The sequence below is a fragment of the Halichoerus grypus genome, chromosome 7 (genome assembly GCF_964656455.1).
Source record: "Halichoerus grypus chromosome 7, mHalGry1.hap1.1, whole genome shotgun sequence".
In the NCBI taxonomy this organism is placed as follows: domain Eukaryota; kingdom Metazoa; phylum Chordata; class Mammalia; order Carnivora; family Phocidae; genus Halichoerus; species Halichoerus grypus.
This window is the reverse complement of record NC_135718.1, coordinates 130733051-130757775: the sequence shown is the minus strand read 5'-3', so window position 1 is coordinate 130757775 and position 24725 is coordinate 130733051. Positions and strand designations below refer to the sequence as shown.

The 24725-nt window shown below is 44.8% G+C and overlaps 1 protein-coding gene across 2 annotated transcripts in view; it reads left to right on the top strand.

The window, feature by feature from the left end:
* The window catches only part of DSTYK (dual serine/threonine and tyrosine protein kinase), a 60854-nt gene that overhangs the window by 18914 nt on the left and 17215 nt on the right, over nt 1–24725 (top strand). For both annotated transcript variants that reach the window (XM_078078299.1, XM_036123872.2), the window contains exons 2-3: nt 11399–11787; nt 22454–23123. In XM_078078299.1, coding sequence (XP_077934425.1) covers nt 11399–11787; nt 22454–23123 — 1059 coding nt within the window. The remainder of the gene's footprint in view (nt 1–11398; nt 11788–22453; nt 23124–24725) is intronic.

Here is a 24725-nt window from a genome sequence, read left to right as displayed (position 1 = left end):
TCAAATAAATAAAATCTTTAAAAAATATATAAATACCTGTTAAATTATTTCCATGGCTGGTAGATACTGGAATGATGTTTTTTTCCACTTCAGAAGGACATTTCCTCCCCCATAAAAGATAGGGATTTTTGTAAATTTGCCCACATTTTACTAGCTGGACCCCTAAAAAAGAACAATGATGCATTTGAGAGATGACTGATTAGGCTGGTTGCATTCTGTGCTGATACCCAATGATTTTCATGCCCCAAAGAATGAGTTGCATGCAATCCCAGTATGGCGGAGCATCACCGTGGTAAAGGAAATAAATCCTTAATATTCATTCACTCAACAAATCTTTATTAATGCCTGATTCAGTAGTGGGCACAGGATACACAATGGTGAACCATTGTCCCTCTAGCTGATATTATTACAAGTTGATGTTATGGAAAGAAGGATTAGTGTTTCGTCATGTTCCCTCTAGAGGATTGTCTACAAATTGGTTATCTCCTTAACTCTTACCTGTCTTTGAGGGCATGGGATAAGTCATATGGGAAGTTGTAAGATTAAATGACATTAAATGACATTGACAGAAAGAGGAGTTGAGATGCTTTACTAACTTTCTGACAGAGTTCAGGAAAATTAGGCCCAGTCTGTCTTTGATGGAGTAATTGTGATTGTCTTGTTTGTATGGCTCAAAAGCAGAATGCATTCACAAAGATTGTTGTTAGAGTGGCTTTCATCTTCCTATCTTCTCTCAGAGCTTACTCAGAGGGAAGCCAGCATGAAGAATATGAGGTGTGTGGGTGCATGTGGTTTTCTCCCTAACAGTATTAAGACCTAAGGTGGGTTTGCTCCTTACTTCTTGTAGGAAAATAGTTCACCTCTAGGGATGAAGGGTTCTGCTTCTTACACAGTGCAGGGAGTCTGGTGGTGGTATTCATAGCAAGGGTATAGAGAGTGAGTCCACGTGGAAGATGCAGTCTTTATTTCTTGACTCTCAAAGGTTGGTCTGGAGTCCCCCGTAGGATTTCCAGTCTAAGTCTAGGCCACCCCATGCTTGAAGATGGATTCAATTCTTTGCCAAATGAGGATCCTGGAATCTGACACCTTAACGAAGAACAGATGTAGCTGTGGTGGAGATAGGTGCCCCTTGCTCAGAGCTGTCAGCCAGCCTCTCTGAGAAAGTCCCCTTAGATAGGATACTCTTCCAAAGTCCAAACCAAAACTCTCTGAAGCAAAGTTGGCCAGAGCATGGGGCCCCTTGTGTCACCTGTGGCCCCTGGTTGAAGTGCCCATCACATGCAGTGCTTTCTGTCTTCTTTAGCAGGCAGTTTGAATGGTTTGGACTACTCCCCAGCCTTGGGCCATGCGGCTGTGGGAGCCTTTTGACCACAGCTCTCTTTGGAGTTGGGCTTTGTAATGTGCTTCCGTTCCCTGGGGTGGTGTTCTCTGGGCAGGAAGATGGGAAGTAGGACTTGAGGATTGTTTTGCTTTTCACTTGTCTAATGAATAATGCCTCAAAACTATCCCGAAGAATGATGATAGGTTATGTACTCATAAAAGCCTTTGATTTAAAAAAAACACACACACAAAACTCACACTTAAAAAAAAAAAAAAGCTTTTATCCCTTGTCTTTATTCAGATGTTAAAAAAAAAAAGTCCAACTTTAGCTTCATCAGATTAAGAACTTTAGTGCCTGATTTATGCCGGACATATTTTATAGCTTAGTGGTTTTTACCCTTTCCAGTTGATGTAATGGGGAGAAAATTACATTTCCCAGGATTTTTTTTTTTTAATCAAGCCAAACTTTCCAGAGCAAAGACTAAGGCCCTGTCATAAATGCAGCTAGATTCAAGACTAATTTGAATAAAACTCACTCTTTATTTAATTAGAGGGACAGTGTCTCAGCCCATATGGAGTGTATTTTTTAAGAATATTGTGTACAACACACTATAGCCTTAACTTTTTAAAGATTTATTTATTTGAGAGAGAAAGAGAATCCTAAGCAGACTCCCCGTTGAGTGCAGAGCCGGAACGGGGCTCAATCCCCCTCTGAGATCATGACCTGAGCAGAAACCGAGTCGAAGGTTTAACTGATTGAGCCACCCAGACGCCCCTCCATTTTTAAAAAGATTTATTTATTTATTTTAGAGAGAGAGAGAGAGAGCGCAAGAAAGAGCCGGGGGGAGGGACAGAGGGAGAGGGAGAGAATCTCCCCGCTGAGCGTGAAGCCCTATGGGGGGGCTCGATCCCACACTGCTGAGATCATGACCTGAGCCGAAACCAAGAGCCAGACACTTACCCACTGAGTCACCCAGGTGCCCCTAGCCTTAACTTTTAATATTATGGAGATATGTAGGTGCAAGGGGCAATGTAGGGGGAAAATAGCCAGTAGGAGAAAAGGCGTTCTTATTCTTCTGGCGTACAAGACCCCAGTGGGGGAGCCTGTTTCAGTTTTTCCCGAGTGAGTGATTGGCCTGCTCTGCAACCTCTTATTCCATGGAGAGAAATGGAGGAGTTCTGCTGCCCCAACTTGGAAACGTGCTTTGTAACCGTGGGATACAAGTAGTTACATGGTATGAAGAGGTGGAGAGGTGTTCCCTACTGCTAAGTAATCAGAAGGGACTTCTGCAAGCGATGCAAAGTCATGCAGCTTCTGGTGGCTTCTCGTTCAATGCACTGGATGGTTACAGGTAATTTTTAGCAGCTCCTGTCCTGGAGCATGTTTGTGTGTGCCGTTTAGCCTTGAGGATTTGGATTCTAAGCCTGCTCCTGAACTGCCTACTTAGATGAGTGCCTTGAACTCCGCAGACTCTGAACCGCCCACAGTACACTACTATCACAGGAAGGTGGAGGAGAGAGGAGGTGATGTGCCGGGCAAAAGGAGGGACAGTGAGGGAACTGTTCCTATTTCAGTTCTGTTAGGACTGTATTCGATGTGTTTTTTACCTGTTGGGTTTTTTGTCAAGTAAAATTCTCTCTCCATCTCTTTTCCTGTGAGATCCAGAACTGGATACACTTTGCTGGGTATCCTTCTGGCTCATTAAAAAAAAAAAAAAAAATTACTTTGAAATAATTTCACATTTACATAAATGTTGCCAGAACAGTATAAAGAACTTCTCTGCCCACCTCCCGCAGATTCCCCAGTTGTTAACATTTTATGCTTTTGCACTTGCTGGCGTTCGTGGGTGTGCTCTAAATCTCTCTCTCTCTGCCTCTATTATATCTACTGTTTCTCTGAACCTTTTGAAAGCAGACTGTTGATAGGTGGTCTTCTCTCCTCTAAACACTCCAGTGAGCCATTGTCCCCAGCAAGGACCTGCTTCTACATACCAGCGCGCAACTCCCCAAGTCAGGGCATGAACAGTGACACGGTGCCACCATCCAGTGCACGGACCCCCCTCACATTTTGCCAACTGTCCCAAGCATGGCTCTTTTTCTTTCTGATCCAGGATCCTGCCCAGCAACACGTGTTGCGTTAGCTGTCATGTGTCTGCGGACTCCCTGAATGTGTAACAGGTCCTCGGCCTCTCCTTGGCATTTAGATCTTGGACAGGTTTAAAGGGTAGGCTTATAAAGCCTATTCCATAGGATGACCCTCAACCTGGATCTGCCTGTTGTTTCCTCACGACTAGACTCGGTCCTGAGCTTTTAGCAAGACGAGGCACGGAAATGATGGAATGTGCATCACATCAGGGGTACTTGATGCCAATCACCCCCATCCCTGGAGATGTTAAGCTTTATCACTGGTTGTGTTGCCGTCGTCTAGGTCTCTCCACTTTAAAGTCACCATTTTTACCCTTTGCAGTTGATTAGTCTTTAGTGGGAGGTGTTCTAAGATTTTGCTGAGAATCCCGTTCCTGAAAACACCTCCCTCCGCTAGACCTCAGCACCCATTCACAACTCCCACCTGGCTCAGTGGGATTTTCATATCTATCATCCTTCTGTATTTCTTAGTTGGTATTCCATGGTAAGGAAGAGTTTTCCTTTTCCTTTTTTTGCTTAGCAGTTTATTCAGTTTTTTCAATGGCTTATAATCCCTTACTATTATTTAAGAACATTTTTATGCCTGATTGTCCCTGATTTGGTCAGTGACACCCCCCCCCCCCCCTTTGAGCTGGTTCCTCTGTCCTTTTGACCCATTCCCATCATGGAGTCATTCTTAATGGTTATTCAGTGTAAGAGGCCCCCAAGGGACAGAAGCTAAGCCATCTCTGGAGCTTGGGATTGGCTTCCTTGGAGGAGCCGCTTCCATCTCTGCATCCCATAAGCTACAGCTGCCCACTGCCTTTCTCTTCCCTCTGCAGCGCCACCAGCCTCAGCAGCAGTTTTGCCTGGAAGGGAGCTTGTCAGCAGGCTGCTGAGTTTGGGCTCTGCATTTCAGGGCTCCCATGGTGTAGAAGCTTCCAGGGCCGGCCATCTCCCTCTTCCAGGTGCCAGTACAGTCTTCTTAAAAAAATCATAGAGACCTTAACATGACCTCCAGGTAGGATAAGTTACTGACATTTCTGCCAGCTCGACTTTTCAGCTTTTGACAAGAGCTTTGGCTACTTGAGAGCATTTCAGTCTCTAATCTCCAAAACCATTCCGTTCCACCACAGTGTACTTGTCCTACTTGGTCCTAAGGATTCTGAAAACCAGACTACCTGGGCATAAGTTTTCCTTAAATTCTCCCGGGCTCCTAATGTCTCCCCTGTAATTCAGAAGCCTTTAAATTGAGCTGATGGTCAGAGCTTGTTTGAGAATGATAAATAAATGTTTCATGGAAGAATTCTCTCTGTCAGCTCCTGGGATTTTGTACCTCAGTAGAAAAATTTTCTACGGTAGTAGAAAAACTGTATGACATTCATTTCTCAACTTAGGAGTTTGTCTTTTTCTCTACTCTTGGCACATGTAGTTCGTAAGAAATAAAAATGTCTCACTGCTTATTTATGGAAATGCATATTTGTGTCACTGATTACTTGAGCGAATTATTAAATCCTCCCATAAAATCCTGTGCATGTCACTCACTTTCAGAGAGGACTACAAGTTCACTGTTAAAAGCGAGGTAAACAAACTGGACCCAGTAGCGGGAAGTCCTCGGGTGCCGGGAACAAGGCTTGCAGTAGTAACTATCGGGACCTGAATTGACTATGAAGCCCCACCAACTGTGTGAGTTTTAATAGTATGAGAAGGCCACGATAGAGTCCTGTTCACCTCCGTTCACCTACTCCATATCGTGCCTTCCCTACCTTGGCCATGCCCTGGCCTTCACTCACCTCTCCAGTGTGTATTAGTGATGGAAATGGAAAACAGGCAAGGAGTGTGCATTGACATAGATCCATTGCCATTACTCCAGAAACAATTTAAATAAAGTATCCTAATGGGTCACTAGAGACATAAAAGGTCATTAGCATTTCTTCCCTCCAATTCTTCCTTTTTATAATAGTCTTAACCTCAAATGCAAAAGATAATACAAGCTGATAAGAGGAGCATGAAAAATTTCTCCGAAAATTTATTTTTGTTTTTTTTTTAAGATTTATTTATTGTTTTAGAGTGTGCATGTGGGGGTGGGGGGAGGGGCAGGGGAGAGGGAGAATCTCAGGCAGACCCTGTGCTGAGCATGGAGCCCAACATGGGGCGCGATCCCACAATCCTGAGATCATGACCTGAGCCAAAATCAAGAGTGGGATGCTCAACTGATTGAGCCACCCAGGCACCCCCCCCTCCCCCCCCTCCCCCCCCTCCCCCGCCGAAACCTTTTCTTTTAGAAAGGGACTCTAGAGATCTTGGGCAGAATAACAACTCTCTTTAAAAATGTGCACCAGCTAGTGGTACTAATGTGTTTTTTTCCCCCAGGCTTTATTTATTCCTCATGATTTTGAGAGAGTTTTTTTTTTTTTTTTAAATTTTTTTTTTTTAAAGATTTTATTTATTTATTCATGAGAGACAGAGAGAGAGAGAGAGGCAGAGGGAGAAGCAGGCTCCCAAGGAGCAGGGAGCCCGATGTGGGACTCGATCCCAGGACCCTGGGATCATGACCTGAGCCGAAGGCAGACGCTTAACCATCTGAGCCACCCAGGCGCCCCGAGAGAGTTTTTGACAGAGTTTTCATAGAGACTCTCTCAGTCTGCTTTAAATTGGGTTCCTGGGGTATGGAGCCCACCTGAGGATTCTTTCCCCCTCCCTCTGCTTGAGCTCTCTCAAAGAAATAAATAAATCTTAAAAAAAAAAATAAATTGGGGTCCTGCAATTACCAAATTGTGTTTGGCTCCAAATTGGGAAAAACGTGGTAGTGGGTGCAGGGGAGGAAAAATTTCTCTTCTGTCCTTCTGGAGTCTCCAGCCGGGCCTAAGAATTAAACTGATGTAAGCGGGTACACAAGAGAAAAGCATACACATTTTATTACGTTTTACATGTACATGGAGTCGCCACGAGAGATGAAGACCCAAAGAAGCAGAGCTGAACATTTATATACTGAATTAGACAAAGAGAAGTAAGTTATGAAAATATGACAAGATAGAGGGGCTAGGGCAGTTCCTGGTGGAAAAGTGACTAGGAAGATAAGAGTTAGTGTAACAAGGCTTATTTGTACTGATTTTTCTTGGCCTCGACTCCAGGTCTCTGGTGATAAGAATGTTGCTTTACTTCTGGTATAGGGAGTTCATCATCCAGATGGGGGTTTTATCTCCTGCTTTCAGGAAGAAAAAGGGGAGGAGGTCAGAATGCCCTTCTTATAGTGCTGTGTGTCAAGTCCCTTGAGCTCAAAATATCCTTTCGGATGGCACATTCTGCGGCTCTTCACTGGCCCTGTTTACCACCAGGTATTGAGTTGGCCCCCTGAGACCTAGGTCTAGCTCCTGCACTGTCCTGTGTTCCATCTCTTATCTGCTTCGATAAATGGAGAAACATGGGCTCTGTTTTGTTTTGTTTTTCAAGCTGCTGGTTCCTCATCTGTAAATGGGGATAATAATAGTCCTTGTCTGGTAGAATTGTGAGCATTAAATGAGATGAGGCAAATAAAGAGATGTACTTAGAAAGGGCTTAGTAAATGTAACTGTGGGGAGGAAAATACTTTTTCCTTTGCCCTTCTAGGTTCTTGGCCAAGACACCCCTGTGATAAAAAGACACATTAACGGGAGAAAAACAAACAAGTTTAATAATGTGTATACCTCCTATATGCATGTTTTTCCTCTAGGAAGAACTCTCCAAAAAGGTCCATGCCACCACCTTAAACATCATCTCCAGCTAGAGACAAAGTTGTTGGGGATGGGGAGTCAGTTATGGGAGGTTACCAGGAGGAGCACTGTGAACAAAGGTAAACGTTATGCATTAAGATAAGGGTTTCTAGAGATTTAGACTCATCTTTCCCTTCCTGGTACAGAGAGGGAGATGCCCTTGCAAATGGAGATTTCCCTTGTACCTTTACCTGTAAGTGTCAGTGTTTCTTATGAAAGGGTAACTTGTGCTCAGTTTGTAGAGCTTCACCTGTGTCTGCTGTTTATTTAAAAATAACTAGCTTAAAATAGCATGCCAAAGAGGCTTATTTTGGGGTGGTATATTTTGCTCCTCTTTGTGATGGAAAACAAATAAACAAAATGGGTTGCTACTGTAGATGCTTTTCTCCTCCCCCTTCTAGTTGGAAACCTTTGTTTAGAGCTAAGTAACCCTAATCAAGATGATCTGTATTTAAGAAGCATCCAGAAAAATAAATAAATAAGAGCCTTGGCTTGCACTTAAGACAATTTGAGTTGCATTTTCCTGCAGCTAGTGTTGGCAGGGTTATTGTGCTCCAGCTGAGAAGCCCTGCTGGTCCCTTCTGGCAGCCCCAGATGCAGATGCTGTTATATTAATTACAAAAGAAAACCTGATTAACTCGGAAGTCCTTAAATTGTCAGCGAGGCAGCTGCTCACGCTCTGAAGCAGGTCTTCTTTCTCCCTCCTACTGTCAGGCCACAGTTTGGAATCTCTTCTTTAGAGAGCTGCTGAGACTGCACTCTCTCTAGGTCCTCGGAGCCCCTGGCTAGTTCAGTCAACTTTTTGATCTGCTGTTATAGTAGTCCAGGGAGAGCTTGCATGATTAAATTCACAGATAATTTAACATAAAAACAACCAGCCCAACCACTCATCCCCCTCAACTGTTCGTCTTGCACCAGTTAAAACCTGATGGCGTCCTGGAATTTTAGAACTGGAAAGATGTTAACGATGATGTCATGCACTTCCCTGAGTTCACAGATGAGAAATCCAAGGCTGAGGAAACTCAAGTGAATTGCCAAAGTCACAGAGCTAGTGAGCAGTGGAGCCTGGGATTCACAATCTGCCCTCCTCCCTCTGCTTTTCCTCTTGCTTGCTGCACTCTTCCCTCCCTGGACCCTTTGCACTGGAGAGGTGGGGAGGGAACCAATCTAGTGTTGACTTTGTTTCTGTCCCGTCCGTGCCCTTGTTCAAATCTGGTAGACCCACGTCGGAGATCAGTGGAAAAGCTCAAGATTAGTGGCAGAAGTGAAGGACTTGAATAGTGACTTATTGAAAAACAGATGGCGACACTCATACTGAAGATTTTATGCAGTCCACTAGTTGCCCGGAGAACCCCGGCAGGACAGTGCGTGGAAACAAAACACCAGCCCCCTCTCCCATTGCACTGGTCTATGGTGGTTTGTGCCTAGCTGGTTTATTTGTAGTGGCTGTTTTTGTCACTACAGAGATGGAGGGGAGGGTGATCGTTTGGGTCAGATGATTAATGGGGTGTGTCTGCTGTGGTTTTGGCAGAGGTGGCATGTTTTACTGGCTCTCCTATAGTTGACACTTTGTCTCAGAGGTTTTGTGATCTCGCCCTCTGGTCCTGAAAAATGATGAGTTGGTTTTAGTTCTCTGTTACCCACTTTCCACGCTCATTTAGGTTTCTTTTTTTTATCATGTGTCAACTTTTGTGGTAGGAGTTATGGAGGCCGTCAGCGTGGGCTTACACCTGGAGCCTGTCTGAGCATCTGAGCAGCACGGGGAAAAGAGGAAGGGATGGAAAGTATGGCTGAGAGTGATTCCAGCTGGTGAATCTGTCCTTCTCACAGCTCAGGCTGACACCATTGTAGTTCATTTCTGCGCGGTGAAGGGGGAGGTCCTCTTCTGTTGTCCACATCCACCCTCTGTGTTGAGATGAAGGTTTTTAGGAACGACGGTTGCCCCTGGACTTTCCTGAGTACTGGTGGAGCAACTTACAGCTTTCGGTAGATAATTCTCCACAGTAAATGGATTCTTACACAGAGCAAACAAGCGCATAACTTGAGTCCTTGCATTGTCAGTCACTGGGTTAGGTGTTGAGGATACAGAGAGAAATCTGATGGTCCTTCTTGCTTTCGATCATTATAAACAGATAACCAGAATAGACTGTGATAAGTGTTGTTGAGTTGGGAACGAGATACAAAGGGACTCGGGACTGGCCCGATGCTACTTGCTCAGTGCACATACAAGCAATTGGCTACGTCCCCTTCCTTTTATTTATTTTAAAGATTTTATTTTGAAGTAATCTCTACACTCAATGTGGGGTTTGAACTCACAACCCCAAGATCAAGAGTTGCCTGCTCTACCGACTGAGCCAGCCAGGCACCCCTGTCCCCTTGCTTTTAGATCGTGGGTCAAAGATTGGACCAGTGGTCTGGTGTGTTACGCTTGGGCTTGGTAAACCTTGCACACAGTCAGGCACTCTGTTACCACTCCTTGCTTTTTCAGAGGAACCCATCTCTTTCCCAGGAGAGTCGATTTCCTTGTCTTCGTGTCCCAATGTACACACGCAGGCCAGGTGTTGGGCTTACAGACAGACATGGAAGGAAGGGCTTAATGATACGCACGGAGGGGTTTGGGCAAAAGCAAAACCTTCTTGAAACCTTTTGGTGGTGCCGTTTGTGGAAGGGAAGGGGGTTTGAGGATTTGTAACAGGATAGATAGAAGCTGAAGCAGAAGAGCCTCTTAAATCAGACCTCCCTTACACGGACGAAATAAACAGCTTACGAATGGCTTAACAGCTCACACATGGTGAAGTGACTAAATCTAAAGTGAATACTTTTCAGGGGCGCCTGGGTGGCTCAGTCGTTAAGCGTCTGCCTTCGGCTCAGGTCATGATCTCAGGGTCCTGGGATCGAGCCCCGCATCGGGCTCCCTGCTCGGCGGGAAGCCTGCTTCTCCCTCTCCCACTCCCCCTGCTTGTGTTCCCTCTCTCGCTGTGTCTCTGTCAAATAAATAAATAAAATCTTTAAAAAAAAAATAAAGTGAATACTTTTCAGCTGGTGCCACACAAAATTTCAATAAAGATGTATTTGGCCCAGAGATCAGCCTTCTTCCAGCCTGAGAACCCGGGTCTGTGCCTTTCTGAACAAGCTCAGGGGTTGTCTGAATCATAGACAGGAGCAGGCACCGGGACCGAACAGGTCAGGAATGATTGCGTTCAGAATCTGAGAGGTTCAGGTCAATGAATTTCTGGTTCCTTTTCCCAGGCAGAGGTTTCTCCCCCTTTAAGAAGCTTTTTGTTCTCTCTTGAACGAAACTTGATGTGTTTGTGGAAGCTTGCCATTTACATGAGCGTGGTTGTCCTGAGTGGATGTTTCTGAGATAGATCACATTCCTCCTAGATTTACCCGGATTTTCTCCTAACAGGCAGTTCTTCCCTTTGTCTTACTCAATGCCTTGTCCTCCGTAAACTGAAGGAATGTGACTTGATCAGGAGTTACTGATCTTCACCGAGCACCCAAAGTTATATGAGAATGGACGGGGCAGCTGGGCTGCTGTCACCAGCTATCAGAGGGACGAACTGGAAAAGATTCTAGAACTAAGGCAAACTTGAATAACATTTTATTTTGATGTATGCATATGTAAAGATTAGCTCTCTCTCACACACACAGAAAAGATTAGTTCACACATTTAGTTATAAAAGATGTCACAAATGAGGAAAGTAACAAGCTAAAACTGCAGATGGTAGAGTCATTTAAAAGGGCCTTCTATGTGCAAGTATTAGGTCTTCTGTCATGAAGGTTTTCATTTTGACATCTTCGGGTATGGTTTCTCCTTGGATTCATGTCCTAGTTTGTGTAGTCTTCTCTGGCTCTGCCAATTTAAGGATCTCGAGATTGTGGTGGAGTCCTGGTGCACTCCTTGGGCTGGCCCTGCACTGCATGCAAAAGGAGTGCGGAAGGATCAGGTCCCTGCCACCTTTCTAGGTAGAGACACCTGCTCTGGGGACAAGCCAGGAAGGGGACTCCTGTTCGATCTTTGAAGAGCCTTTTCCGGCTGAGATGTTTTCCTGGTGTCTCGTCCAACCAAGAGCTTCCTAGAAATTGCTTCCCTAGGGCCCTGCCATCCTGACTGGGTCTCTGGGAAAGTCTCTGTCTACCCCTCCTCACTGTCTCTCTGTACTCCTTTCTCCTTCTCCACCCTCCCCTTCCCCAACCAGGCCAGCTGAGCTGCATTGCCTTCCCACCTAAGGAAGAGAAGTACCTGCAGCAGGTTGTGGACTGCCTTCCCTGCATCTTGATCCTCGGCCAGGATTGTAATGTCAAGTGCCAGCTGCTGAACCTGCTGTTGGGGGTGCAGGTGCTTCCCACCGCCAGGCTGGGCAGTGAGGAGAACTGTAAGCTTCGGCGCCTCCGCTTCACCTATGGGACTCAGACTCGGCTCAGCCTGGCACTCCCCGGCCAGTACGAACTAGTGCACACGCTGGTTGCTCACCAGGGCAACTGGGAGACCATCCCTGAGGAGGACCTGGAGGTCCAAGAGGACGGTGAGGACGCCGCCCCTGTTTTAGCCGAACTGGAGGTGACGATGCACCACGCTCTCTTACAGGTACCGGTCTCATATTTATACAACAATTGCATACATATATACCAGCTTTTCCTGTATTTGAGCTTTCTCACAGAGTGATTTGGCAACATATAGTCTTGGCTCTGAGCATCAGCTGATAGAGCACATAACCTAGGAAGTTGAAAAACAGACAAGGCCCTAGCAGCGCCTATCCCGGAGTCTGCTACCACGTGGCAGGACCCAGAGCAATTCGCTTATCTCCTTGCCCCCTCATCTCCCTTTCTACAATAGAAGGAATGTGCTGCTTGCATCTCGACAGGCTTTTACAGAGTAATTATGATTAGGGCCAGAAATCCTTTTCCATTTCTCAACAGGAAGGCATGGCTAGAATTGTCTCCAGCCATCCCTTTCTAAAAGGAATGATAAGATGATGGATCATTAATGCCCTTACTCGAGTTGAGACTGAGTAAAGAATTTTGTGAGTTTTTCCTTAGACCTAGCCATTATTTACTAAATGGGACAGATCATGTCTCCTACTTTCTAAGGAACTGGAGAACCTGAGGACAGGTCTGGCTCAGTGTAAGGAGATATGGGGATCCCGTCATCCTGAAGGATATCTTCTTGGCTTCTCTCTTGAAGTAAACTCCTAAGGGAGAACACAGCTCTTGCGGTGACTTCCAAGAGATCATACTGACTATCTGGTATTCATTTCTCCACTTAGGAAGGACTCAACTCTGGTGCTAGGCTTCCTGTCCTGCTCTATAAGCTGGGACTGGGCTATGTGATTAGACCCAGTGGGGATCAGCAAAGAATGTGACTGTGTCAGGGGTCAGGAGTGGGTAAGATGAAAAGAATACAGACCTGCTCAGAACAGAGAGTCCCATCACCTTGATTAGCTGTGCCAGGAAGGAAGGGCTAGTTTAGCAGGACTAGAAGTTTTGTTTCTTCTTATAACCTCTGCACCTACCCCTGTTCTAAAAGGCCTGATCTCCCAGTCAATGAATGAGTCCTTTGGTTGTGGCCATGGCCTCTGACACTCTAGAAGTAGAAACTGTCATCTCATTTCCTTCCAGAGACTAGATTTCTTTTATCTTGATAAATGCTAGAGGGGCTATGTACACAAGCCCCATTTTGTCTGAGCAGAGTTTCATTGGTGGCTTTCCTCTGTTTTTAGACTAAGAGCTCACACTCCTTAGGTCCAGGATGCTGAGAGGGTTCTTGCATAACTCTGACAGCAGCTCTGACAGTAATCCTTGTTTATTAACTGAGGCTGCTTGGTTGACCCGTGAACTTCTTCACAGTTCATAAGTATTTGAGCCACACACAATCTTTCTGTGATACACTGGCCCGATCTGGTTCCTTCAGGTTCCAGGGGTTCAGTGGCTTTCAGACTTTTCTAGAATTTCATTCACTGGGGTTATCTGGCTGGCTCAATTGGTAGAGCATGCTACTCTTGATTGTGGGGTTGTGACTTTGAGCCCCACATTGGGTGTAGAGATTACTTAAAAATATTTATATATATGGGGGCACCTGGGTGGCTCAGTCATTAAGTGTCTGCCTTCGGCTCAGGTCCTGGGATTGAGCCCCACATCGGGCTCCCTGCTCAGCGGGGAGTCTGCTTCTCCCTCTCCCACTCCCCCTGCTTGTGTTTCCTCTCTTGCTGTGTCTCTCTGTCAAATAAATAAATCTTAAAAAAAAAAAAAGAACATCCTGCCCCTTCTTTTAAAAAAACGTGTATATACATATACATATATATATACACACATATACACATATATATAAAGAATTTCACTGTAAGGAATAACATTTTGTATCAGGACCTAGTACATATATACACATATACATTTTTTAAAAGATTTTATTTATTTATTTGAGAGAGAGAGAGAGAAAACACAAGCAGAGGGGAGGGGTACAGGGAGAAGCAGACTCCCCGCTGAGCAGAGAGCCTGACGCAGGACTCAGTCCCAGGATCCTGGGATCATGACCTGAGCCAAAGACAGGTGCCCAACCGACTGAGCCACCCAAGCGTCCCTACACACATAGAAGTAACATTTCATGAAACAATACTTTTACTTTTTGTAAAACACACTATTGTCTTCTCTTTTCTATTTGATTGCATTTTTTAAAACTGATGGTAGCAACCCACTAAATTAATGCTGTTAGCTGCTACACTCTGACCTGCAGCTTAAAAAACACTGTTAAATAGCTGGTCTGACTGCTATTGGTCGGGTGGCGATTCTTCCTGTTCTTGCCTTTTAAAAACAATCTTGGACTGTGAACAGAGCCATGTGCAGGAGAGGCACGTGACTGGATTGATTTCTCTGGGTCCCTTTCACTTTATTGGCTTTAATTTTTAATGCTCATTTACTTCTGTTGCATGAATTGAGGCAGTTCGAGCAAGTGCCAGGCAGGAAAGTGAGAGCCGTCCCCCGGGTGCACAGCGGAGTGCACCCTCACTGGGGAGAGCTCGTCTGGCTGCTCCCGACGTGGGCTAAGCGCTCCACTGAGGTAACAGGTGAGGGGGCTCCTTGGTTGGGAAGTTGAGGTACCAAATCAGCTTTCCCTCTGCACAGCTGAAATATGTACTTTCTTTCTTGAGGAATACTCTCTTGTCTTGAGGAATTCTCTAGCCTCTTGCGTTCTGTTTCATGTGGTTTGTGAGGCTTCCTTAGCCAGAGTTTCTCCGGATCTGCTTTATTCTCCAGTGGTTTTGATGTAGAAATAACAACGGACCCCAACGGTTCTAAGTTTGGAACCCCTTGATGCCATGCCTCAGAGGTCCTTAGGAGCCCTTGTGGAGCTCAGGCCCTGCTCAGCCACCACAGTCAGGCTCCCGTCTTCATTGCGTTTGTGGCCTCGGTTTCGGGAGCTCACTGCTGGGGGCGCTTCCCAGTTACCTTGAAGATTTATGTGCTGGTGAAAAAGATTTTTTTGTTTAGCTCCAGTTATATTTAGGACCAGTGAGTTAGTTCCAAACAGCCCTTCCATTTGATTTGCAAAGGGGCTGGTAAAGAAAGGAAAACTTGGCTCAAGGAAACCAAGACTAAATTAGGGGAAATGAGTTGTTCATTTTCAGCTGTCAGATTATCAAAGCAGTTTCCCCTACCCTCTTATACAATGGTCATTCTTCTAATACGGTGCTTTAAAGTCCTCATAAATTAGCCAGTTTCAGTGTGTTCCAGAATAGGCTGACCCACATGGACCCACAGTGCTTGGTATTCCCAACTTTTTAGCTCTGGGTCCCCTGAGATTCTCAGTTCATAATTCAACAGCAGAGGAACAACATCAAGCTGTTAGTTTCCGTAACCTCTGTTATTGTTAAAACATAGTCATTTTCCCATTGGCAACACATTTCACCAGGCCTGTCTCCACGCACATGCCTCCCCTTCTCCACCCCCCACCCAGTGTGGCACGCATACCACCCCCTCCTCTCACTAGTCCCATGGAACACGGCCGTCTGCTTTGGAGTTGCCTCAGTCTGGGGTGGGTGGGTGTGTGTGTGTGTGTGTGTGTGTGTGTGTGTGTGTTTCCTGTGAACACCTATGAGAAAAGGAGTAGCAAGGAGCCAAGAGGGTGTGTGTGTGTGTGTGTGTGTGTGTGTGTGTGTGTGTGTTTCCTGTGAACACCTATGAGAAAAGGAGTAGCAAGGAGCCAAGAGGATTAAACTCTCGCAGTCCCAGGTGGGACTCCTGCAGCCTGGCCGGTGTCTCACTCGTGGTGGCGCTGACAGAGCTTTCGGTTCTTCTGCCGGCCTGTTTATCTCCACCCTTTGGACAAACGTACGTGTCGCCTGACGGCCAGACTGCCGCACACAGACACGGTCATTGGCTCAGGATGGTGTCTGATGGGGTATCTTTCGGGGAACTGAGGTAGACTATAATGTTTCCAGGAAAGGTCTGATGACTTGCAAATAAACTTTATTTTTAACTCTAACCAGTTGGAGTAGTCATTCTCAGGCAATAGCTAGCGATGGAAGTAATCTATTTTTAATGTCATACAGACCTAGGTGTTTTTAATTTCTCAGCAGTTAATACTTTCACAACCCAAAATCATTAAAGGATTTTACTTAAAAATAACAAAAGTTTATGCAAAATTTTAGCCCCCAAATTTACTAAATACTGTTTGTTGCTAGAAAACTAGCTTCTCTCAATTTTTGTCTAGTTTTTGGCATTTATGATGGTGTCTTATAAAACTAAATCTGTTGTGTGTTGTTCAGCCTTCCTTAGATACCATATCTTATCTTGAATGTCTCTAGATTGAAAGATAACAGTTGTTTCGCAACAAAACGGAAAGAAGGCTGGGTGAAGGTCCTCGGGGCAAAAAGCTAACCGTTGGGGGAGATAGTATATGGAACTGGGTCAAAAATGGCCATTCTAAGGAAAAAGACCCAAAGTTGGGATAACGTGTATAAGATGGAGAATGGCACTCTGGAGATAAAATTACAGTAAAGAAACCATGATTTTATGGGGCAAAGAGAAAGGGGAACTCAAGTGTTATGTTAAAAAAGGGTATCAGAAGTCCAGGCAAATGTGAAAATATAAATTCTTTCTAGGCAGCGAGGCTGTACCCTTCATATTTACCATCTCTCTTGCCTCTCCCCTGACACACTAACAGGTGTCGTGGAACGTAAGCATCCTGCGTATCTGCATGTGTTGCTCTTGGCCAAGAAACCTGCAAATACCTAGTGCAGGTTAATTTACCTATTGAGGATGTGGGTAGTTTAGAGGCAAGTTTTTTTTTTTTTTAATCCCTATGCTCACTAAAATAAAAGTAAAAAGAACAGCTTGAATCTGAGGCTGTTTTCTCAGTTCACCACCAGGGATTCATTTGTGGCCTTCCAAGGATAGCTCTTGGGGAGAAAATCTGGCAAAGATTATAGTCTTAATCTTCCTCTTTTGTCTCTTTTCTAGAGTCCCATCTACCTCTTTTTTTTTTTTTTTTTTTTTAAGATTTTATTTATTTGTCGGAGAGAGAGGGAGAGAGAGCACAAGCAGGAGAAGAGGGAGAAGCAAGCTTCCCACCGAGCAGGGAGCCCGATGCGGGGTTGATCCCAGGACCCTGGAATCATGACCGAGCCAAAGACAGACACTCAACTGACTGAGCCACCCAGCCCCCCCACCCCTTTCTTACACCCAGAGGCTTCCCTGTTTTCACTGTGTCAGAGATCTGTGTGTGTTTCACCTGGAGTCGAGGATGGTGGGGATAGGCAATTCAGAGACTCAGGGGTTGAAAGTACTGTCACCAGGCAGAAACTCTGTTATTGGGGCTATTAAAAATGGTCTCTTTTTGACTTCTTTCATGGTATCTCAACCAGTCCTGCAAGTTTGTTTCATGGCAGAGCCTTTCCTTCATAGGATATACTTTTTAACCTGGAACACTAGAATTGTCAGGATCCCTAAAGTTATCTTGTCCATCCTTTATTCATCTTTCAGAACTTGCCCAACATCAGCCCAGACAGTTCCTGACACCGTGGACGTTCAGTAACTGTTAAAGTGTGCTCTTTGTAGTCAGGCGGACCTGGATTTACATCCTGGCTTTGTCAGTTCACTGACCATGTGACTGGGCTGGTTCCCTCTTGTGCAAGATGGGGGTAGCGATCCATATCTTCTAGGACTGGTGTGAGGCCTCAATGAGAGGGTGTGTGTGAGGACTTAGCGCAGTGTCTGGCACGGAGTAAGCCAGTTCCCTCCTCCCTTTGAATGTATTAATCAGCGTCCTTGAGAATTTCCCCCTCTCTCCGTCACCAATCCCTTCCCTGACAACCATGGTGGAATGCCTTCCTTTTGTCAAACGTACGTGTAAGTCCTTCTAGTTCCAACTTACTTATCGTCATTATTCTGCTCCAGTTAGACACAAAGTTCTTCATCATTCATTTTCGAGGTTCTTTTGTAATGGAAGAAGAGAAAGATGTTATTAAAAGCTAAATAAGACAAAAGTTAAAGTTATAAAGTTAAAAGGTAAAGTTTTCCCTTCTGCCTTCTCTCTTCTCCATTCTACTACTTCGTCTCTCTGCTTTGATGAATCTAGTAAGTGGACAAGAGAATAAAGCTTCAGATTCCTGCTTTTGTCTGGATCTCTGGGTACTGGATGTTGGAATAGGTGCAAGGTAGATTGCATAGAGGCTATCCAGTATGTATTCAGCCAGGTATTTTCTACAATGTAAGAAGAACAGAGAGGTATTTTCCTTAATATGTAATTAACGTTTAAGAGTGATCCTTTTGGGAATCATGTAAAAATGAAGAAGAATCAACCTGTGTAAAAACAAATAGGAAAAACCTCTGGACAGCCCCATGAGAATGGCATGGGAGGAGAATGGACCGTAAAGGTAGGTAGATATGGGGACAGGGATTGAGGTCGAGACCGGATTTGTTGCTGAGCTTGGGCAGAGCTATGTTATGTAGTTGTGTACTTCTTTTCGGTGTGATGTGAACCTGAGGCTTCAGAACTGTAGAGAAAGTGAAGACCTTTGTGACCTACCTGAGAGCATGGCTGTCTTCTGCTTGAACCATCAGTTAATATACTCATTCTTGGCCAGAACTGAGTTTCAGGGATGGGCCATGAGCTATAAGAGCCAGTGTTCTTAGGAAATGGTCAGGCTTCTTCAGTGATTGAGCCATTTCTTGGCATTTAACACGATATCATTTTACACCAAAGACAAAACCTAAGAGGTCAGTTCTGGTGTTTGCAGAGTAACACTCTCCTTTCTGTTCATTCTCTTGATCTTGCCGAGAAAATTGATGGTTAGCACACCAACTTCTATCGATTCTGTAGATTTGTGCAGAATGCATTCTACAAGAGAAATCTCTTTAGGAATTCACTGTGACTCCCAGTGGGAATTTTGGGGGTACTCTCATTATTCCCTGAGATTCTTTTTCCCTGATTGAGTTAGGAGCAAAATGCTTACTCACTGCTTTATTCTTGGAGTAGAGGCAAACAGAAATCAGAGCTAAATGTATGGGATATGGGTTGAAAGATAGGAAATTTTACATATGATTATTGAAAATGGTTTTGAGCAGGTAGTGAAGGCCTCATTTATTCATCCGTTCAATCCACATGTATTTGTTGGATGCTCACAAAGTGCCAAGCGCCATTCTAGGTCCTAGGAAGGCAGATAGCCTTCCACGAGATCGTCCGAGGTCAGACTTCCCTCTCAGGGGGCCAGAATAGGGCCCACAGTGGGTCTGGCTCCTCCTCTCTATATTACTGATGACTTTTTTCACTCCCTGTCTCTGGGAGACAGTGCTGGCTTCCCTTTTTGTTTATAACTGTCAGAGATGAGTCATCCCTTCACTGTAAGTGTCACAGAATCACACAGCACATTCCAGCCTGGTTTGTACCACCGCCAGGATGTCAGGCAGGCAGCTCTTTCTGCCTGTCTCCCGCACGCACGGTCATTGGCGCGGGGAGACCACCTGCACACGCTAACTAACTGGGGAATGGAGGAGAGAGAGCGTCGTACTTGTTGTCTATCCATTTTTGTTTAGTACAAGATATATTTAGGAGTGGACAACTTCTTTCTATTTGCCAGTATATCAGGTGGTATCTACCATTAGAAAGCCCTGAAGCCTTTAAAAAATGAATCTGCACCTGTGAGCAAATGAAGTCAGCAGTCTCCTAGGAAGGATATTCGTTCTTCAAGTGGACCCCGCAGCTTTTGGTTTTCTTGCACACACAAAATGGTTCTTTGAGGAAACCCTGTGAATTTATTTTAGAATTTTAAGAAAATCCATCATAAATAAACAAGCAAACAAAATTATTCCTGACGATTTTCAAAGAACTCTTACTTTGGTTTTGCATATTTAGGCTTTTTTCTCATGATATTCCTGTAATAAGTTTGGTTGGTTTATATCTTTCAAAATGTATATATTTAAGAGAGGTTTGCAACTTTAAAATAAGTATTTTTAAAAACATGTTCACCTGTAATTCTCTATCTTACTATAACTTTTCATTTCTTGGGATTCTCTCCTAGTCTTTATTAAATTATTATATGTATTATAATGTTGGTATTTAGGCATTTGTGTGTTCTACTCTAAGCCATAAAAGTTCTTACCTACTTTCTGAATATGCCTCACGAAGTGATTCATACTCCAGCAGTGTGACTCAGGGTAGTGAAGGAGGTTTGTCTTGAACAGTGGGGTGAGTGTCGACTAGTCTACCAATCAGAAAACATTTCATGCAATTCAGGGCACAGATGAAATAGCAGATCTCTTCTTGGCCTAGGCTTGGATGGAAAGTAGCTGGATTTTCAGTGTTTGCTCAAATTAGAAATGGTGAGATGCTAAAAGCACTTTTAGCTTTAGAGAGTTCAGAGTGGCCAAATAACAGTTATGTGATCTACCTGAGAATTAAACTTACTAATTCTTTATTAGGAAAGATGAGATCTTTGTAAAGCTTTTCTGGGGATGGGAGATCTCTCTCTCTCTCTCTCTCTCTCTCTCTCTCTCTCACACACACACACACACACACACACACACAGTACAAGAAACAATAGGCTGGCATTTCCCAGCCCTTTCTTACTTATCTAGGCAAGGAGATCAAAGAGGAAAAGGTCCCAGGTTTTTATTTAAAATTTTTTTTCATCAAAAATAACTGCTACTCAATAGGGTAAGGAATGAAAACAATATGAGCCTGAAAGAAAACAAACAATTGCATGTTTTTTACATTTCAAATAAAGTACATTTGTAACATCTGATAAATGTTAAGGACACAAACTTGAACAGGTTTGTGTTGAATTCTTTTACAACTCTCTAAAATGTGCTAGAATTCTGTGCAGGATTGATTTTGAGTTTGCGGGTCCCTGAAGACATCCCCTTGGTGTGCTTACGATGGTGATACAGGATTGAGTCTCCTTGTCCACCCTTAGGTCTGGGATGCCAGGCAGAGTAGACAATTTCAAAGATAGACAAGAGCAGCCTATGCCGTGGATGAAAACATCTGTTCTCTAAGTGCCTCAGGATCCTCAGGAAAGAAGTAGAACACAAAGCAAAAACTATTGGCTAGAAAAGGACCTGTGGAGGTTTGTTTCTAAACCAAAGATCATTCTTGAAACTCACTTTCAGATCTTGGGTGTATGGGGGCGCCTGGGTGGCTCAGTCGTTAAGCGTCTGCCTTCGGCTCAGGTCATGATCCCAGGGTCCTGGGATCGAGCCCCACATCCGGCTCCCTACTCCACGGGAAGCCTGCTTCTCCCTCTCCCACTCCCCCTGCTTGTGTTCCCTCTCTCACTGTGTGTCTCTCTGTCAAATAAATAAATAAAATCTTAAAAAAAAAAAAATATCTTGGGTGTATGAGTTATGATTGGGTTCAATCATATGTAACAGACGATCAGAAAAATGCGCTTGCTTAAACAAGATAGAAGTTAATTTTTTTCCCCTCAAATGAAAGAAGTCTGAAGCCAGACTGGTGTGCCCGCTCTGCCGTCACCAGGGACCCAGGCCCCCTATTTCTTTTTGCTTCATCATCCTCAGTGCTGGCTTCTACCCTCAGGTTTGCCTTAGGGCTGTAGGATGACCTTCTTGTTCAAAAGGCAAAAAGGATGAGGCCAAAGAGCATACTTCCTAGTAGAATCGAACCCCCTCTAAAGAACCTTTCTGAAAGCCCAGTGCACTTATCGGGCAGCCTTGTCTGTAAAGGCCATTGCCTTCTCAGTAATGCAGAGGCTAAATATCCGATAGGCAAACCTTAGTCTCTGTCATACCACATGATCATGAGAATAAAGGTATTACCAGGACTTTGGTGGCTAAGACTTTGGGATACCTGCAAACTTTTAGAAAAGGACAGTAATGTTTGGCAAACCTGGCTTTTAGTTTGCTGCTTGATTGATTCAACAATAGTGAGGGCTATGTGTTAGGCCCTGGAGTTTCCATAGTTAACAAGGTAGACATGGTCCCTGCCCTCAAAGGGTTGACAGGCTGTTGGGGAAACATGGATTTTATTTATTTATTTATTATTTATTTATTTAAAGGATTTTATTTATTTATTTGTGGTGGGGGGCGCAGCACAAGCAGGGGAAGAAGCAGAGAGAGGAGCAGGCTCCCTGCTGAGCAAGGAGCCTGATGCAGGACTCGATCCTAGGACCCTGGGATCATGACCTGAGCCAAAGGCAGAATCTCAACCAACTGAGCCAGCCAGGTACCCCGAAAAATGGGTTCGAAATAAATAAATTTTAAATGTGTTGAACATTAAGGAAAGGAGAAGTAGAGAGTGCTTGGGATTGTGTACTAGGAAGGACTCACTAAGAGCATGACAAGAATACACAGGGAGATTGGAAGGCTGCTTGGGAGTTAGCCACCTTAGAAAGGTGGGGCTGGGAAGATGAGCAAAGAGGAGAGTGGGAGGAATGTTCCAGGCAGGCTCAATCCCGATCTGATCATGTCCACATCAATTCTTTCTCCTTCCATTATTTGTCTTACTCCATCGGAGGGCATCAGTGGGTTTCCAAACAGCGAAGGAAGCCAGGAACTAAAGTCTTTTTATCTGCCAGCCTTTCTGCAGACTGTTTTCTCACTCTCTCTAGATGAGTGCCTGTCTCTTAGGCTGTGGCAGGGAGTGTTGGGAACTCAGGGAAGGAGGTGGGCAAGTCATTGGGGCGTACCAAAGTCCCACTGTCCCGTCACAGATCTGGATTTTGGTCTCATTGTGGGACTTTGGGGAAGCAAGGATTGGTTCTGACCCCGAAGTGCTGATATGACCCCCCTTCCCCTTCCAGGACGTGGACATTGTGGTAGCACCGTGCCAAGGCCTCCGGCCTGCAGTGGATGTTCTGGGTGACTTGGTGAACGATTTCTTGCCTGTGATAACCTATGCACTCCACAAAGACGAACTGTCTGAGAGGGACGAGCAGGAGCTTCAGGAAATCCGGAAGTATTTCTCCTTTCCCGTATTCTTTTTCAAAGTGCCGCAGCTGGGCTCGGAGATCATTGCCTCGTGTACCAGAAGAATAGAGAGTGAAAGATCAGCCCTCCATCATCAGCTGATGGGCCTGGGCTACCTGAGCAGCAGTCACTGCAACTGTGGGGCCCCTGGCCAAGACACTAAAGCTCAGAGCATGTTGGTGGAGCAAAGTGAGAAACTGAGGCACCTGAGCACATTTTCCCAGCAGGTGCTACAGACTCGCCTGGTGGACGCAGCCAAGGCCCTGAACCGGGTGCACTGTCTCTGCCTCGACATCTTTATTAACCAGGCCTTTGACATGCAGCGGGACCTACAGATCACTCCCAAACGTCTGGAATATACTCGAAAAAAGGAAAATGAGTTGTACGAATCACTGATGAATATTGCTAACCGAAAGCAGGAGGAAATGAAGGACATGATTGTTGAGACGCTTAACACCATGAAGGAGGAACTTCTGGATGATGCTGCCAACATGGAATTTAAAGGTAAGTCTAGAGAGCTTGGTGTGGGCTGCTGGGACCACAGGATTCTTTAACCCTTTCCTAGCTGGAAACTGAGTCCCATGAATTCAGAAGGCCAAAGGCAGCTCAGGAACATCTCGTCTACCCAACTGTCATGAGTAGGAGCCCACCTTAAATCACTTAGCCAGAGTGGCCTCTCTTCTCAGAGGCTTTCCTGGAAGATTCCACTGTCATTCCTTCCCGGGACTGGTAGTCCAGCTTCTGGTAAGTTCATCCTAATAGCGCTCTTAAATTTCCAGTTTATATCTATATCCCCTTGACCTTGACGGAGCTGGAAAAGAGCTGCCTGAAGAGCATTACTAAGTCATGCTTTAACTTTGGCTTTAACCTTCAGCATGGCCTGTGCTTCCTTTTTGGTTCTTTTTTTGTGTGCTTTGGTCTCATTTTCTTTCCAGGCTGCTCCTGAAACCCAGCTCAGGAGTATTTCCCAAAGTTGTGTTTACAACTTTTCTGGAAGTCCATTCTTCATGAGTGGCTATTAACAAGATTGGGCCAAAGTGATTCGTCAGGTCTTTTGGGGTTGAGGTCTTGATGTGGCTGACTTTGTATACTGACTACTCTGTAAACCTCCCTGCAGGAACATTAGCCCCACCACCCATTAAGAACAGTGATGTGGTTTGCAAGTTACCTTGAGGTTCTCAATCATGGCTGTACATCCAAATTTCCTGGGGGGCTTTTTGAAAATAGATGTTTGAAATCACCCCAGAGCACTCCAGACCGATTAATCAGAATTTCTGATATGGGACCTCGCATCAGTTTTTTCTCAGTCCCTCCATGGATTCTGCATATTGCCATCTTCCTGATGAGATAACTGAGGCTTAGGCAGGTTAAGTAATTTGCTCAAGGTCACAGCTACTGAAGAGTAAAGGCAAGAGTTTGAAACTAGCAGTCTGATTCCTGAGCGCATACTCTGAATTTCCATGCTTTACTGACTCTGAATCTCTTCCCGGTTACTGCCGCCGCCATCTTCCTAGTAACCGGCTTTGGAACCTCAGCATGGTCTCCAGCTCTTTGCTCTCCCTTGTCCCCACATCCGGTCAGCGGCCAAGTTCTGATGTGTCTTTTTCCATATATCATATCTACCTTTGCTTTTCTGTTCCCTCTTCCTCAGTCCACCTGAGCTACTGCTCTCCGTATAGCTCCTAGCTACCTATTGTTCTCCCAGACATCTTTCTGTCCTTTATCCAGTTCATCTGCATTGGCTCTGTGTTCCTACAGACTAAGTTTAGACTCGTTAGCCTAGTGGTAAGGATCTTCCAAAGCCTAGCCCTGACCAACTTTCCCGGTCCTGTTTCCCACTAGGCACCTTCTGCTAAGTTTCTCTTGCTCTCAGCTGCTTGCTGTCCTCCATCTCTTCTTTTACTTTTTCTTTACTCCCGCCCTGCCCTAAACCCCAAAAGTCTTTTATTTGTGAATTTCCAAATCCTACCTACCCTTCAAGGCCTCTTCTAAATAACATCTTTCATGAAGGTGTCTTTAATTTTCTTAGCTAATAGTGATCGCATCCATCTGAACTCCCACTGCATTTCATGCGTACCTGAAATTTCTGGCATATTTCATTTTCTT